Here is a 15,958-nt window from a genome sequence, read left to right as displayed (position 1 = left end):
CGCCCTCCGGGTTGGAGCTTCCTGTTTCAGCTTCTGCCTGTAGGCGGGCAGGAGCAGGATGGAGCGGTGATCTGATTGGCCGAATGGGGCGCGGGGGAGGGCTTTGTACGCATCCCGGAAAGAGGTGTAGCAGTGGTCGAGTAGCCGGTTTCCACGCGTGTTAAAATGGATGTGTTAAAATGGATGTGTTGGTGGAGTTTGGGTGAGACTTTCTTCAGGTTTCCCTTATTAAAGTCCCCGGTCGTGATAAACGCTGCCTCTGGGTGTGCGGTTTCCTCGCTGCTGATCGCGCTGTACAGTTCCCTGAGTGCTCGGTCAGTGTCGGCTTGTGGGGGAATGTAAACAGCCGTAATAATCACTGCTGTAAATTCCCTCGGTAGCCAGAATGGCCGGCACTTAATCATCAGGTACTCCAGGTCCGGTGAGCAGAAGGATTTGACCGGGTGCACGTTCGCATAATCACACCAGCTGTTGTTGATCATGAAACACACTCCACCGCCTCTGCTTTTCCCAGTAAGATCCTGTGACCTGTCCGCGCGATGCACGGAGAACCCCGGTAGTTGTATTGCGGAGTCCGGTACCTTGTCCGATAGCCAGGTTTCTGTGAGGCAGATCACGCAGCAGTCCCGCATCTCTCGCTGGAATGAGATCCGTGCCCGAAGCTCGCACAGCTTGTTCTCCAGAGACTGCACATTAGCCAGTAATAAACTGGGTAACGGTGGTCTGTTAGTGCGCCGTCTCAGTCGAACCAGAACGCCAGATCTTCTCCCTCTGCGTCGGCGTTTGCGGCCTCCAGGGCCAGAGAACAAAGGCGTCTCAGGTGAGACGCCTTTTACATGCTGTAGTGCCATTTTCGGGAGCATTACAGCATGTAATACATCAATACAAACATCATAGTCCAAATTTTAATAATATGTATGCATTAAGTGCAAAGTAGCTACATAAATTGCAAAAAAGAGAGATTTAGATAGAAGTCAACCAATGGGAAAGTCTGATATACAGTGATTGCCCATTTAGCAGCAGCATAGAGAGAGCAGTGACGTACATGATTTCCACAGCAGTCTGTAGTAGATGTTTTTCTTTTGTGAAAATTTTTTACACTTTTTTTATTGAGAAGGTCTCTTCCACAAGGGCTCAAATCTCTCCTTGTGCTCATGACCTCTCAGTCTCTGTTTCCTGCTCTGTCTTTGACAGGTTTGAGCCTGTGACTCTGTCCTTTTTAAAGGAGACTGTTGGTCATCTTAAGCCTGCAGGGTCTCCAAATGATGATGTCCCTCCTCGACTTTCAAAAGAGGTGTTACCTACAGTTGGTCCTTTGGTTCTTGAGCTGGTAAACCATAGTCTGATGTCAGGTGTTGTCCCTAAAGATTTTAAACATGCAGTAGTCAAACCCCTGATTAAAAAACCTGCTCCTGATCCTACGGTTCTTGCAAATTACAGGCCTATCTCCAAACTACCTTTTCTTTCCAAAATTCTTGAAAAGGTAGTTTACAGCCAAATAACGGCCTTCCTGGAAAAGCAAAATGTGTTAGAGGTTTTCCAATCTGGTTTGAAACCCTTTCATAGCACTGAATCAGCCCTTTTAAAAGTTTTTAATGACATATTTTTAGCGACTGATGCTGGGGACTGTGTTGTTCTTGTGCTTTTAGATTTGACAGCTGCGTCTGATACCGTGGAATATGCCATTTTATTCTCTCGTTTGGAGCACAGGGTGGGCATTAGGGGCACAGCACTGGAGTGGTTCAGGTCCTACTTGGCAGGGTGAACTTTTTGTGTCAGCCTCGGTTACTGTGTGTCGTCCTCCGCTCCCCTCTTGTGTGGTGTCCCACAGGGCTCAGTTCTAGGCCCCCTCCTCTTCTCTTTATATCTGCTTCCTCTTGGTTCTGTACTGAGAAAGCACGGCATTGCTTTCCACTTTTATGCTGATGACTGTCAGATCTATGTCCCTCTAAAGAAAAAAGGCAGATACCTTACACAGCCATTACTTCAGTGTCTCGATGACATTAAGGCTTGGATGTCTGTTAACTTTTTAAAATTCAATGATAAAAAGACCGAGGTGATGGTTTTTGGTAGCCCCACTGAGACCCCCAATGTGTATGTAGATTCCCTGGCCCAGTATGTTACGTCAAAGTGGACTGTGATCTGAAGTTTAATAATCAAATTAAGGCAGTGGTAAAATCTAGCTTCTTTCACCTCAGGCAGCTGCAAAAATAAACCCAATTCTTTCACAGCAGCACTTTGAGACAGTGATCCACGCCTTTGTTAGCACTCTGCTAGATTACTGTAACGCACTTTATATTGGGGTCAGCGCATCATATATTAGTCATCTACAGAGGGTGCAAAATGCCGCAGCTCGTCTTTTAACTGGCACTCGAAAGTTTGAGCACATTTTCCCTGTTTTAGCTTCGCTTCACTGGCTGCCCATTTCTTTTAGGATTCATTTTAAAATTCTTTTATTTGCTTTTAAAGCCCTCCATGGCCTAGCCCCATTGTATCTCTCTGAGCTGCTACAGCCTTATACACCCACCCGCTCTCTCAGGTCAGCTGATCAGCTGCTCCTGAATGTACCCAGGACTGGGCGTAAATTTAGAGGGGATCGTGCTTTTGCTGTAGCAGCTCAAAAACAGAACTGGCCTGTCTAATCTCTAAAGGAAGCTCGTTCCACAGTTTTGAAGTCACTCTTGAAAACCCACCTCTTTACCCTGGCCTTTGACACCACGTGAGATGTTGGTTTTTATTTTTATTTCAGTTGTTTTTAGGTGATTCGATGCGGTTTTATCTTGTTTTAATATAGGGCTGTTTTAATTTTATGTTTTATGTGTTTTATTTATTTATTTTGCTGTTTCTGTACAGCACTTTGTTCCTGTGCTGGGTATTTTAAAGTGCTTTATAAATAAAATTGGATTGAAATTAGATTTAGAGCATTAAAATCAAAATTAATTTATTTGGCCTATGACAGTTTGCGTAGGATCCACTTTCCAGCAACTATGAATTGGATAAGCAGTTAAGAACATTAGTAGATATAAAATAAATGTTTTTGATTATAATTTGGAAACACAAAAATATTAAAGCTGTAAAAAATACAACAACAAAAAAAAATCTTTCAGCTTTTACGAACAAGCCATTACAACTGCACTCACTGGCTATTTCATTAGCTACACGCCCCTGGTGCTGGTCTATTGGATCAAGACTTGGTTGATGCTGTTTGAAGTGAGTGAACTGACTGTCATGTTCAAAGAACCATTTTGAGATGATTTAAGACTTGGCATCACCTTTTCCTGCTTTTCCTTTTTTTTGTTGGACTATCCTCTGTAAACCATAGAGGTGGTTGTCTGGGAAAATTCCCTTATATCTGAACAACCAGTCATTGAAATGACCTTTGTTCCCTATCCTGACTCTTGGTTTGAATCTCAGTAGGCTGTTTTGACCGTGTCTGCTGAACTGTTGCCATATAATTGGCTGGTTAGACTGTAGTGTTCAACAGTCATACCTAATAAAGTGGCCAGTGTAGTTGTAAATACAACTCTTCAACATTTTAATAATCTCTGCAACAGGATTTGATAATTTTCTTTCCTGCACATGATATCAAAGTGAATCTCATAATTTGAAAATATTCCTATGGTCAGTGGGTTTAACTGAGAAAACATACAAACTGAAAGTGATATTTAAATTCCTTGCTGTCTTTCTCTTTAAGCATCTCATCTGCTGACAACAAGTAATTGTGACAATACTACTACGTGCAACATATACAGCCAGTCTCTAGCCACATAGACATAACGTGATTATCTGAAACAGTGGTGTCCATTTTATTCAAAATTGCAGATCAACATGGTGGCTTCCACACACCAGTGCCTGCCCGGTGTATTTTTACTGGATTAATTCTCAGATTATGAGTGTGCATCAGTTTTGTTGGAAAACATAATTACACACTAATCTATGTATATTTGTAAGTGTCCATGCTGCCTGTCCCTCCACCCAGCAAGGGGACAACGATACCCCATCACCTTTTTAAGGCTGAGGAGTAAAACCTTAAGTTTCCAGCAACTTATGAGGCATTTTAGAAACCTTTTTTTGTAAATGTTCCACGATTACTGTGTCCCCATTAAAAATGAAGACATCTGGACATGCATAATATTTTACAAGACAGCACGATAGTACTACATCTCCATAAATATAGCTTTGTAAAATGAAAGTAGCAAAAATAAATGTGCATTCATAGTGTGCTTCTTTTTCCACTTCTGCTTTGGGCCAGTGTTTTTAGAAGTTTTCTCACCCCACCGCTACCATCATCTTTTGCGTGTCCTTCGGTACGTCCATGAAATTCCTCTGTGGTCTTCCCCTTTTACAGCTCTAGTATCAGCATCCTTTTCCATTATATCCACCATGCCTCTTGTGCACTTGTGCTCCTTTTGTGCTCTTCTCTTCAAACCATCTCAGCCTTGCCTCTCTTTGTCCTCCAAACTGCTCATATCGAGCTGTCTGTCTGATGTCCACTCATTTCCAATTCTTTCTAGTCTAATCACTTCTAATAAAATTCTTAGAAACTTCAGCTCTGCCACTTCCAGGTGGGCCTCCCATATTTCTGTCAGGGCCACGTCTCCAAATCATACATCCAAAACACGTCTCACTAAGTTGTAAACCGTAATATTCTCTTTAGCTGCTATCCTTCTCTCTCCACCTCTCTTGTGGGGCTGTCAGTTGCTTTGTATGGTTGACCCCAGATATTTAAACTCATCTGCTGTCACTGCCTCTGCTCCTTGCATCTTTACTCTTACAACTATCTCCCACTCATTTAAACACATGCATTCTGTCTTTCACTCCTCTTCTCCACAGCACATACCTCCACCTTTCTAGGCTCTTTTCCATCCATGTACTGTCAGTACATTTAAAGCTCTAGCTTTCATCACGTTAACTTGCTGCAGCTCAATCTGTCTTTCTAGCGAGTTGCCTACATTATATGTAGGCGATCCTTACTTAGTGTCCAGTTAAGCATGCAGCTGATAAAAAGCCTTTTCCTTTGCTTTTGCCACCCCTCTCTCTATGGTGTACTAAAAATGAATTACTCAGTAATTAGTATGACTTACAGTGTACTTAAATAGGACAAGAAATACCGAACATATAAAGGCTAATTTAATCATGGAGCCCTGCTCTCAAAATCTGATGTAGATTGTAACACTGTCTGTGAAGCTGGATTTAAGAAAGAACTGCTTAAAGTTAAAAATTGAGAACATGTGTGGCGCTGTCTTCTGTCTGTACGTTACGTCATGTGGTTGGTTGGTTGCAGCTAATAGATTGACATTAGTTTATCTTGGCTAACTACTGACAGAATCGATAACTCTGAGGAAAATAACGACACTAAAACTAAAAATCAGTTTAAGAGGATCGCTCCATGATGTAATTTAGCTTTTTATATGTAGTGCTTCATGTCATGTTTAAGATTTCCTACAGTGCAATTTCTGTCTCTGTTCCTGTAAAACACCTAGATGTTATGCAAGATTAAGTCACCCCAAAAAGAAAAGCGTACTTAATGTAAAATGGGGAAATATTGATTGTTTTTTCTGAAATTACGATAAAATTTATTTAAGTATGACATAATTAAAATTACTTTAGATTAGATTAGATAGAACTTTATTAATCCCTCGGGTGGGTTCCTCTGGGAAATTCGATTTCCAAAAAAGCACAGCACCGACAGAAGTTACAGAGTTACAGAATATTTTATATATATATATATATATATATATATATATATATATATATATATATATATATATATATATATATATATATATAGATATATAGAGATATATAGATAGATATATATATATATATAGAGATATATATATATATAAAAAAAAATAAATACAGAGACAATATAAATAAAATATACGAAGGGGATAAATAGAATAAATAGAAATAAAAATACAAGTGAATTGCACATTTCAAGTATTGAGTCTATTGCACCGTTGACTATTTACAAAAGTATTGCACAAAAGGTATTGCACAGTGAGGTGAAGAGGCACTACAGCTTAGTTGTTCCCAGTTTATGACTTACAGCGTGCTTAAAGTTATTTGCAGTGCAATGTGTCTTTTCTTGTAAAGTATCTGTAAGTATCCATAAGTACCTCCAAATTACATTTAATTACAGGGTAATTGTGCCCTTAGTTGCTCGTATTATAAAGTCACCCCTGATGCTGAATTGAAGTGGAAGAAAATAGATAGCTGACTGTGTTGCGTGGATAAAAATCACAATATATCAGAAACTCTCTAAGAAGACGCTGAAATGACAGTTGTGCCAAATGTCTGAGATTTGGTTCTTATTAGGTGTACTTGTATGATTAATACTGGTCGCTGAATAGCTTATTCAGCTCTTGTTGTGAAGGAAAAGTTAGCTGGACCCTAGAGCAGTGGATATTGGATAGGTTGATCATACGGTTAACAGACAGCCTTTAGTTCTCATATCCACACCTCTGAAAAGGCTCCAGAGAAACCTCACCACTACTACTCTTCATGTGAAGAAAGTCACAAGTATTAAAATCACATGTGGTTTTAGTTAAACGTTTAGACAATGAAATGAAGAGCTGCGTGTGATCTGCAGTGAAGTAAAGCTAATTTTAGCCTCATCAGTTGCGTACCTTTTATATACTAAACAATATCAAAAGATCAGATCAGAAATTAGAAAATGCCACTAATGCCACTAATTCTTTACATGAATTTATTGAGGAAAATGAATATTACATCACTGTAATGCTGGGATGGTGGAGCCACTCAGGATTCAGGATTTTATGTATATAGTTTAAGCAGCAGGTAAATCCATTAAAAGCTTTATTAGACGTGTGGTCGTGGAGAGTATGAGCTGAGCAGATAAGTTGTCAAATGATGTTAATATGGTGGCGAGGCAGCAGAATGTACAAGAACTTGCAAGAGTGGCAGTGAATCTGCAATGACCACCATAAATCACCAATTATGAACATGCACTGTTTAAGTAGCAACATCAGTCACAGCAGTGAATGCCTTTGTGTCATCTATCTGCCACATTTTCATCTCCTATTTGTCATCCTTCTGTGCATTTGCAGAAATGGATGTCCCCAACTGGGACTGTCATCATTCTTCCACTACACAGTCAGTGCTTTTGTTCTTGACGCCTCTAGAAGTTTAGCACTCCTGGCAACTTCATAAGAAAAACATCAGAAGTCATATTCCAGGAGTGCTATGATTAGCGTTTAGATTAAATTACTTTTTTAAGTTACCCATGTGCAGACCGTAGTTCTGCAATTAAGACAAACTAAAAGTGTTATCAATAGTCTTAGGTCATCTTTACAAATGACGTAACTAAGCATATGGATTTGACGTCTTGTTGTTACTAAGTGCAGTTATTTTCAATCTTTTCAAGATTAAAAAGATGCATACTTGATGTATTACGTGTTTTTCCACTACAATGGTTAAAATGGCTTTATCTTAACCACCAAGTATAAATTGCTGTGACAATAATAAGCTGTGATATTAATGATTGAAGTGGAACAAATATGACCCAAGTGTCCATTTTGCGCTGTGTTTGGATAGGTTACAGTCTGGCAGAAACCCAGATGCCTAAAAGCTTACTGAACTGTTATTTAAATTGTTCAAACTCATTGTTTAAATGTGTACTTTTAAACTTCTTTATCTGTCTGATGAAGCTTGTTAACCAAACTGCTCTATATTGTCAGTGGAGACATTTTCTCGTTCTTACACCCTGGCAGACTTTAGTTTTAGTTAAAGAGATGGCCTCAGCAAGCCCTTGTGCTTTGGTCACCTGCCCCTCCCATCTATCAGGTTTCCCTCTGGAGATGCTCCTTCAGCGATGCAGGCAGAGTGAGAATGCTCAGATTAGAGCTTCCTTGGGGAAAACCTTGTCTGTTTAGTGAGAGACTGAATCCCTGCGAGATAAGTTTTCTAATTAACCTGCGTGGCAGCACTACACCTGAGATGCAGGGGAGGCTTGAATGTATCTGCTGCCGCTTTTCACCTACCATACACAACAGGTTCCCTTTTCCCTTCTCTGCTTTGAGGAAACTTGCAAAGGACTGCTTCAGCTAATATTGTTGAGACCAAACCCTCAGGCAAAAACAAACAGATGTTCAATAAATGCTCACTGTGCTTTCTGTTGCATCAAGTTAGTGGGTAAAATTGTTTAGCTAAAATGCTTCTTCAACTACGATGAAACCTGTTTGTACAAATAGAGCACTTGGTGAGCTGTTATTCACTCTTTGTATTTATTAGTTCGTTTCTGATGTTGGTGCGTATGGACGAACCCAGACTTTAACCTTCTGAGTCTGATCAAAATCACTACCCTTTCAGCTTGTTCGTGGCCAAAAGTGTCCACCAACAGATTAGGTCTGTAATTTTAATAATTTTTTGTTTTTTTGCCATTTTTTCCCACAAAGCTTTTTAACTAACTCCAGTTCTTTTCATAAATATAAAATAGTTATTACTTAAATTACATTTTTAACCCTTTAAACACCAGTTTGTTTGTCCACTGTACTAGGTGGAAGACAACCTCAAATCTCACAGTTTTATATATTTGCAGTAGGGTTGGGTTTTGATTATCGATTAAAATCGATTCTGGATTGGATAACGTGATATCGATTCATTAAAATCCTGAATCGATTTTTAAATATAAATTTATTTTGTCCAAACCGCCAGAATCTCAGGTTAAACCTCACAAAATTTCTACAACCGCCAAACAGCTAAAACAGTAAATGAGAGCTGGTACACAGATTCTGCACAAAGACGTAAACACAAAACACGGACCCAACGCATCCGAATCAGTGAGCTGTCGCCTTTCTCACCTGACGGCACATACACACGGACACGCCGTTGGGGCTGAAAGCCGACAGCTCACTGATTTTGAAAAGGTGGCAGGTGCTTTGTGTATCTGCGCTAGATTCTGAAGCTGCAGGTTTTATCTCCCTCCAACCAAAATTGATTGAACCAGCAGAGAAAGTAGATCGAAACTATGATTCACATTTCGCTTCACATAAACATCGCCAGGAATTTCCTCTTACTTTTGCTGTTTTGCTTCCACCATGATAAAATCACACTTCCGACATGTAATTGATTCACATCAACATTGATTATAATGCATTATTTTTGTGCAGGGAGAGCAAAAACATAAAAACTCCCTCTCAGCTTGTTCGTGGCCAAAAATGGCCACCCCTTGTTTACATTTACAAAATGCTATAAAATTAATATATATTAAAAAAAAAAATCCACTTTCATTGACTTAATTTTTTAAATTGGCAGCAGTGTTATTCAGGAAAATTAAAATTTCATTCAAATTCAGAATTTTAACCCTTTAACCCAGTTAAATCACATAATTGTAATTATTTACATAGGGATAAAATCATAAAATCTATTTTTTTTTTTTTAAATAATACATGCAAAATGATTTCTTTTCTAACCATGGTGGAGGTTTGATGCATAGCAATAATTAAAAGTATTAATGAGTTTTATGCATCTTTGTTTTTTGTGCAGTGACAGAAAAACAAAAAAATACAAAAAAATGGGCACCTCCTGTTTACGTTCACAAAATGCTATAAAATTAATATATATTAAAACATTTTTCTACTTTCATTGACTTGATTTTTTTAAATTAACACTGGTCCTAGTCATGAAAACCAAACTATAATTCAAATTCAGAAATTATACCCTTGCATACCAGTCAGATTACGTATTATTACTACGCTTTTGGGTGAAAATAGCAATGTTCAAAGTTCACATTTTTTAGCATATGAATGATGAAACCTCTTTTTTTTTTTTTTTTTTTTTTTTTAAATCATCATTGCAGGGCAGTACCAGTAACAGTAACAATTATTTATTTTTACGTTATTTAATTTTTTTTTGGGATGAATGGCCAAAAAGAAAATCACACATGGTGTGCTAGTGGCCAGAAAGGCAATTTAATGACCAAATAACCACAAAAATGATCAAAATTTATATTCCAGTGTGTGTGCTTCTGTATGCATCCTCATTAGCAGCAAGATGTGCTAACCACAGTAGAGTGGTTTTTGTAGGCACACTTTCTAAACCTGAGGGGCTGCTGTTCCTGGAGGTGCACCTTTTGCACCTTCTTCTCATTTTGATGGTGGGGTGTGGGTCACACTCTGGTTCAGACTACTGTGTCTTGATATCAATGGCAGAAATGGTTGAGAATCAGGGACAAGGGTGTCCTGAAATTGTCGAGGTCACCAGCATGTGCCCCAGCTCTCCCAGGATCACTCTTCATTTGTAGGTTGTAGAGGACTCCCCCACTTCAGTGAAGTTGTTTCCAGTGGGACAAAGGCATTGTATCCCAAGACATCCAGGAGATTGGAGAAAAGAGCCATCAGCCATCAGTTAGTTTTCCTTCTACAACTCAAGGTGCCAGCATCCTCTCTAAGTTATCCAAGCTGTATTTGTGCCTATTGTAGTCCAGGATTGCTTCTTGCTTCCAGGCTTCCTCTAATCCCCATCACTAACTGCTGGTTCCTTGTGCGTTGTGGTCAAAAGAAGCACATTCCTCTGTTGCTTTAGCATGTGGGATATCGCCGTGGTAGTTTTGGTGAAGCCAAAGACAGACAACAAAATCTTCCACTGTTGCAACTGGAGGAGCTGGGGAGGAAGCTCTGGGTTGTTTCCCCTGTGCCAGTTTTCATCTGAGGAGTTCCTCTGCCAATGTGACCGAAGGAAAGACGTTGTCCTTGGAGCTCCTCCGTCAGTTGGAGTCTGAACCCCATGCCTTTTTTTACTTCCTGAGAACTTCCAGTGTTGTCATCCAACATGCTATGTATTGCTTTATTCTGGTTAAGGCTCACATCTCCACTTCATCTACAATCCTCACGCCTTCGCCTCCCGTGCAGGTTCGTAAGGGTGCACAGCAGCTAAAAGACCGCCTTTGTTTTAAAAAAGTCAAAAGTAGATCTCAGGCTGCTAATGCAGGAAACTGCATACAGGGTGAGCCCTGGTTTGATACCAGTAGGTATTGGATTGTAGAGCAGTCTCTCTTCAGTTAGTGGGACCCACACGGTTTTCCGGTTGTAACAAAATAGTTTTATTAAATATTATCTAATAGCAAAAGACCCCCCCCCCCCCCAAAGAAAAAACAAAAAACAAACAAACAAAAAAACGAAAAGACAAAAACAAAAACCCCAGAAGAGGATTCCGGCACTAGCTAGTACTCATCATGGTAATGTGGTCAGCCTCTTTGGAGATTGTCCTCTCATCATCTGGAGAGGAAGTTTCTTCATCTTGGGCAGATGTCTTTTCTTCAAGGACAGATGACTGCTGCTGTCCTTGCTCTCTGACCAGATCATATAGACAGTGCTTGTAGCAGTGATGACCTTCTTGCCATATTGCCAGAATAAATGATCTGGAAGTGCTACTGCTGTAAGTAAGCCTGTCTGCACCTGCATAAACTCCAGGACACCTTTATAAATAGTGTTTGTTGTCGTTTGCGCTGCAGCTGCAGCTTTGAACTCTGCAAAATGTCCTTTGATCGGGTTTTCTTTTTTTTGGGAGTTGATATTTTGGGTATGGTATCTTTTCATGAAAAATACAAGAGTAAAAGTTTGACTGGGAACCTCAAAGCTCAACAGTCTGCATCGACAGAAATTCACTGCAACCTGTGTAATATTTGATGCGTCATAATTTATTCCAGTCTATCTTGCAAATACATGTTTGTGCTGCAATGTCATGCACAAGCACAAACTATTAGATCCTTAAGATCAAACCTATGTCAAAATTGTGTCATTCTTTTGGTCTGTTGGAGTGTGATAAGCCATCAAAGGCCGCTACTAGAAACTAGGAATATTACATGAGCATCTTCCTTGGGGGGCTCAACCCGGGGTAGCGGTCATGGCCTATTAGGGGCTCTATTGGCTCTTAGGTGATGGTTTCCTCGTGGCTGGGGCGAGGGGAGGGTCTGTGCTGACAGATGTGGGTTACTGACCTGGTAGCCTGGCTGTAAGTAAATCCGTTGGGTATCTTTCTTCGCCTTTAGACAAATAATTCTGATGGCAAACGGGACAGGCAAAAAAAAAAAAAAGGAATACTACATATACTACATTAAATTGCTTGTTTGGCCAAAAATGGGTAAATGATGTAATTTGGTAAAAAAAACTTTAAAAACTACAATTTTCATGTGTTGAGTTTAGAATGAAAGAAAATTTACCTAAATTGTATGATTTAGTACTGTCAATAACAAGGAATCAAAAAAGGTGGTTATAATGGGTTTCAATTGGCCAAAAATGGCCACGATAGAGCCAAGAGGAACAATTTGGTGTATAGTGAATATTATTGACATTATTAAGGAGCTGATGTTGAAAATTGAAAAATCTTTAAAAAAATGTAGACCTTTGGGAAGTTTCATTCCATTTGCATTAACAGAATGGAAATGGTTGAAAAAAATAAAAGTGAAGTGGCCACAAATGGCCAGGATAGAGCCAAAAGTGTTAATCTGGATTGGACCCACAGTATCCCACCTAAGATTGTGAGACCACTGGGCATTCTGTGGGTTGTCAGGAACAGCAAGCGACACAGGCGGCGGAGGAAGAGGAAACAGAAGCAGGGATGCAGAGCTGGCAGTCATGTCCAGCTGCGAAAGCAGCAGCACAAACCCCCGTTTCCATCAATCTACCTCACCGATGCCAGATCCCTCTCAAACAACACGGAAGAACTTTAATCAGAGATTTACTATAGCTGTTTTGTCCAGGAGTGTTGTCTATTGATTGAATCCAGGCTCCATCCATAAGTCCCCAATGCCTAAGTGGAGCTACTGCTCCAGACCTTAAAGCTCCGGGACTGCAACAAAGACTTTGGAAGGGGTGGGGGGTTCTGTGATTATATACTCCAGGTCTGTTGACATAACCACAGAATTATAGATGGTAATTGCTTACCAGACTTAAAGGCCATGTCAATTAAATTCAGACCCTATATCTACCTCGTGAACTAATGGTGGCTATAGTTAACATTGTTTACTTTTTCCCCTGATGCTAAGCCCAAAAGGGATCATAAAGCCCAAAAGAGATAAGGAATGTTACTCCAAATTTCTAAACAGCAGAGACTTCAACAAAGTCTGGCTCTAGAGGCTTAATTAAACTGACCAACCCAAAGATATTTATTTATTAGGTCCTGCAAATTATCTGAATTTCCCAAGAATATGGTGGAAAATTCTAAAGGAATATTATTTACCTTAAATATACTGATTAAAGCTTTGTTGAGCCATAAGAGTTTAATATTTGGGCTGTCCCAAAATATGTGCCAATACACGACATAACCTCCAACAGTTCAATGTACCTGTGTCAAGATGTACCATTTGCTTTGGAGTTATGAAAAAACACATCAGACGATGACTTTTGATTCATGGGTTTTCAGTCATCTCAAGATGAATATCTAAATTCGTATGAGCTAAAATTGCTTGGGTTGGTGGGTCTTTCATCATTGAGAGTTCAATGTCTTTCCATTTAGCATGGAATTTTGTTGAACACATATTATTATATAATGTCTCCATAGTCATGTTTCCAGAGAGGAATCACCAGTCTTACTAAAATATCAGATTTGTAAAACAATCCGAGATCTTCGGTCATCATCATATCTCTCCTGAACACCTGAAGCTTCTCAAGTGGATCTCTTCTTGATCTGGGGTGGCTGTAGGTTTTAGCACAGTGTTGTCATCATTTCTCTTGTTGCTTTGGCGCCATCCTTACATAGGTGAGTCCACGACCCCTTCATAAAACACCTCTTTCTTCTGTCATGCTCTCCAAAGAACCTCTTCTTTCATAATTAGTGTTGATGCCGATTGTAGCACTGTCTCGGTCTCTTAGATTCCTCCTTCTGCCTTCTTAACCCCACGTTTAATATCCGCATATTGTTCGTTGTTATCTTTTCTGAAGTCACAAAGCTCTTTCAGGATTATTCAGGAGTGTGGGCTCAGCTGTATCCATGCCTGCTGTGGCTAACATTAGCTCAGTTGAATGGCTCAGACCCACATGGCTTTTCTCTGTCAAGTTATGACTCTCATACTTCTTGTGATAACCTTTGTTTCCATTTTCAAAAACAATCTTCAATATTGACAAAAATAGTACCATCAGGGGTCATTTAAACCAAACAAAAAAAAACCTATTGGGAGCTCGTCATTCTGTTGTGGGCGGATGCCTAGAGCAGTTCTGTCTTCACCTTCAGGTTTCTGGGTGCCCATATCTCCGCAAATCTCACTTGGACACCATCACCATGGTAAAGAATGGTGGTATGGAGGGACATGGGACACAAGATCAATTGTGATTAAGAATAACTGATTAAATGCAGAGTGGATTATAAACACATGGAGAGTGAAAAAAGATGATTGAAGAAGAAACAGTGCATCATGGGAAGCCTCCAGCAGCCAGACCTTGTATGTGATGACAAAGGTTTTAAATTCAATATTATTTAGTATTTAGCACCGAGCAAATGAAGAGAAGCCAGTATGGGCAAACTGTGCTCTCTTTCTAGTCCCTGACAGTACTCTTGCTGCAGCATTTTGGATTAACTGAAGGCTTTTTAGGACATCCTGATAATAATGAATTACAGTAGTCGAGCCTAGAAGTAATAAATGCATGAACTAGTTTTTCAGCACTCACTCTGAGACAGGATATTTCTAATTTTAGAGATACTGGAAGAAAGTAAATGGACGAAAGCAGTTCTACATATTTGTTCAGTATGCACAATGAAGGGCACGTCCTGCTCAAAATCGCTCACAGTGTAAATAGAAGCAAAGGTATTGCTATCCAGAATAAGCATCTGGTTAGACACAATATTTTTATTTTCTGAATTTAGAAACAGAAAATTAGAGGTCATCTGTCTTTATGCGTTTAGATTTCTGCCACATCCTTTGGTGATCAATGAAGCTATGTATCATCTGCCTAGCAGTGAAAATGTATGCTATCCTATGCACTGAAGGACATGTCCTGGTTCTCAAAGTGTTGCTAGAAGTCTGGGCACAATTTTTCTAACTAGTACAATAAGGGTAGGGTACAATAACCTCAGTTTTATCTGCAATTAGAAGGAGAGAAATTAGAGGTTATCCAAGTCTTTATGTCTTCAAGATATTTCTTGGATTTAACTGAGTGAGGTCTATCATATGGCTTTGTGGAGATACCAGGATATCATCTGTATTACAATGAAAATGTAAGCTCTCCCTTCTAATAATACTGCCTAAGGGAAACCTCTGAAGTATCTGCTTGCAGGACCCACTGCAAACAGATACTTGTTGGGCTACAAGTAGCCCAACTCCTGGAGTTGAAAAACTGGGGGGGGGAATATGAAAAACCATTTCTGTTTTGGGGGTTGTCTCATTCTTGCCATTCTAGTGCAAATGTTGTTCATTTTCAAAGCATCTGGGAACCCCCTGCTACTTAACTGACTACATCAATATTTCAGAAATTTAACTGACTTGAATACTATGATGAGCTGTGTATTCCTTTTTCAAAGAAAATCTTATTTGTCTTAGTTTTTATAAAATCTACTTCGCAGTGAAGTATAAGTTACTTTTCATGTATATTAAATATTCATCAAACTTTTTGTGTGTGTGTTTCTTTTTTCTATTTTTTGGTAGAAATTAAATACTCCACCAATCTTGAAGGCCCCAAAAGAAAGGAAGCCCAGCAAGAAGGAAGGAGGCACCCAAGGGAAGGCATCTAGTCTGCCAGCGATCCTCTACAGGTAAACACACAATAGCTTTGAGTCATGATGGAGCGAGAAAGGCAAAGGTTAATGAAATGGGTAAAATGTTAGGACGAGGATTGTTTTTTATCCGTCATCTTCAGTGCTTTGAAATAGGAGAATTTATCTGAATCTGATACATTTAGCTCAAATAAGTATTTGATACTTGTTCTTGTCATTCTGCCTATGGGCACCGCAGTCATTTTTTATTTTTATTTTTTTTGTTCAGTCTTAAAGCTTTAATTCAAGG

General features: G+C 39.5%; 1 protein-coding gene across 5 annotated transcripts in view; it reads left to right on the top strand.

Moving 5' to 3' along the window:
* phf14 (PHD finger protein 14) overlaps positions 1-15,958 on the top strand; it is a 139,773-nt gene that overhangs the window by 38,623 nt on the left and 85,192 nt on the right. For all 5 annotated transcript variants that reach the window (XM_085446840.1, XM_085446839.1, XM_085446838.1 and 2 more), the window contains exon 12: positions 15,602-15,708. In XM_085446840.1, the coding sequence (XP_085302966.1) occupies positions 15,602-15,708 (107 nt within the window). The remainder of the gene's footprint in view (positions 1-15,601; positions 15,709-15,958) is intronic.

Source organism: Copadichromis virginalis, linkage group LG22 (genome assembly GCF_057382275.1).
Source record: "Copadichromis virginalis isolate Kocher_CV1m ecotype Utaka linkage group LG22, C_Virginalis_male_GT1.1, whole genome shotgun sequence".
Lineage (NCBI taxonomy): Eukaryota > Metazoa > Chordata > Actinopteri > Cichliformes > Cichlidae > Copadichromis > Copadichromis virginalis.
This window is presented reverse-complemented; position numbering and strand designations above follow the sequence as displayed.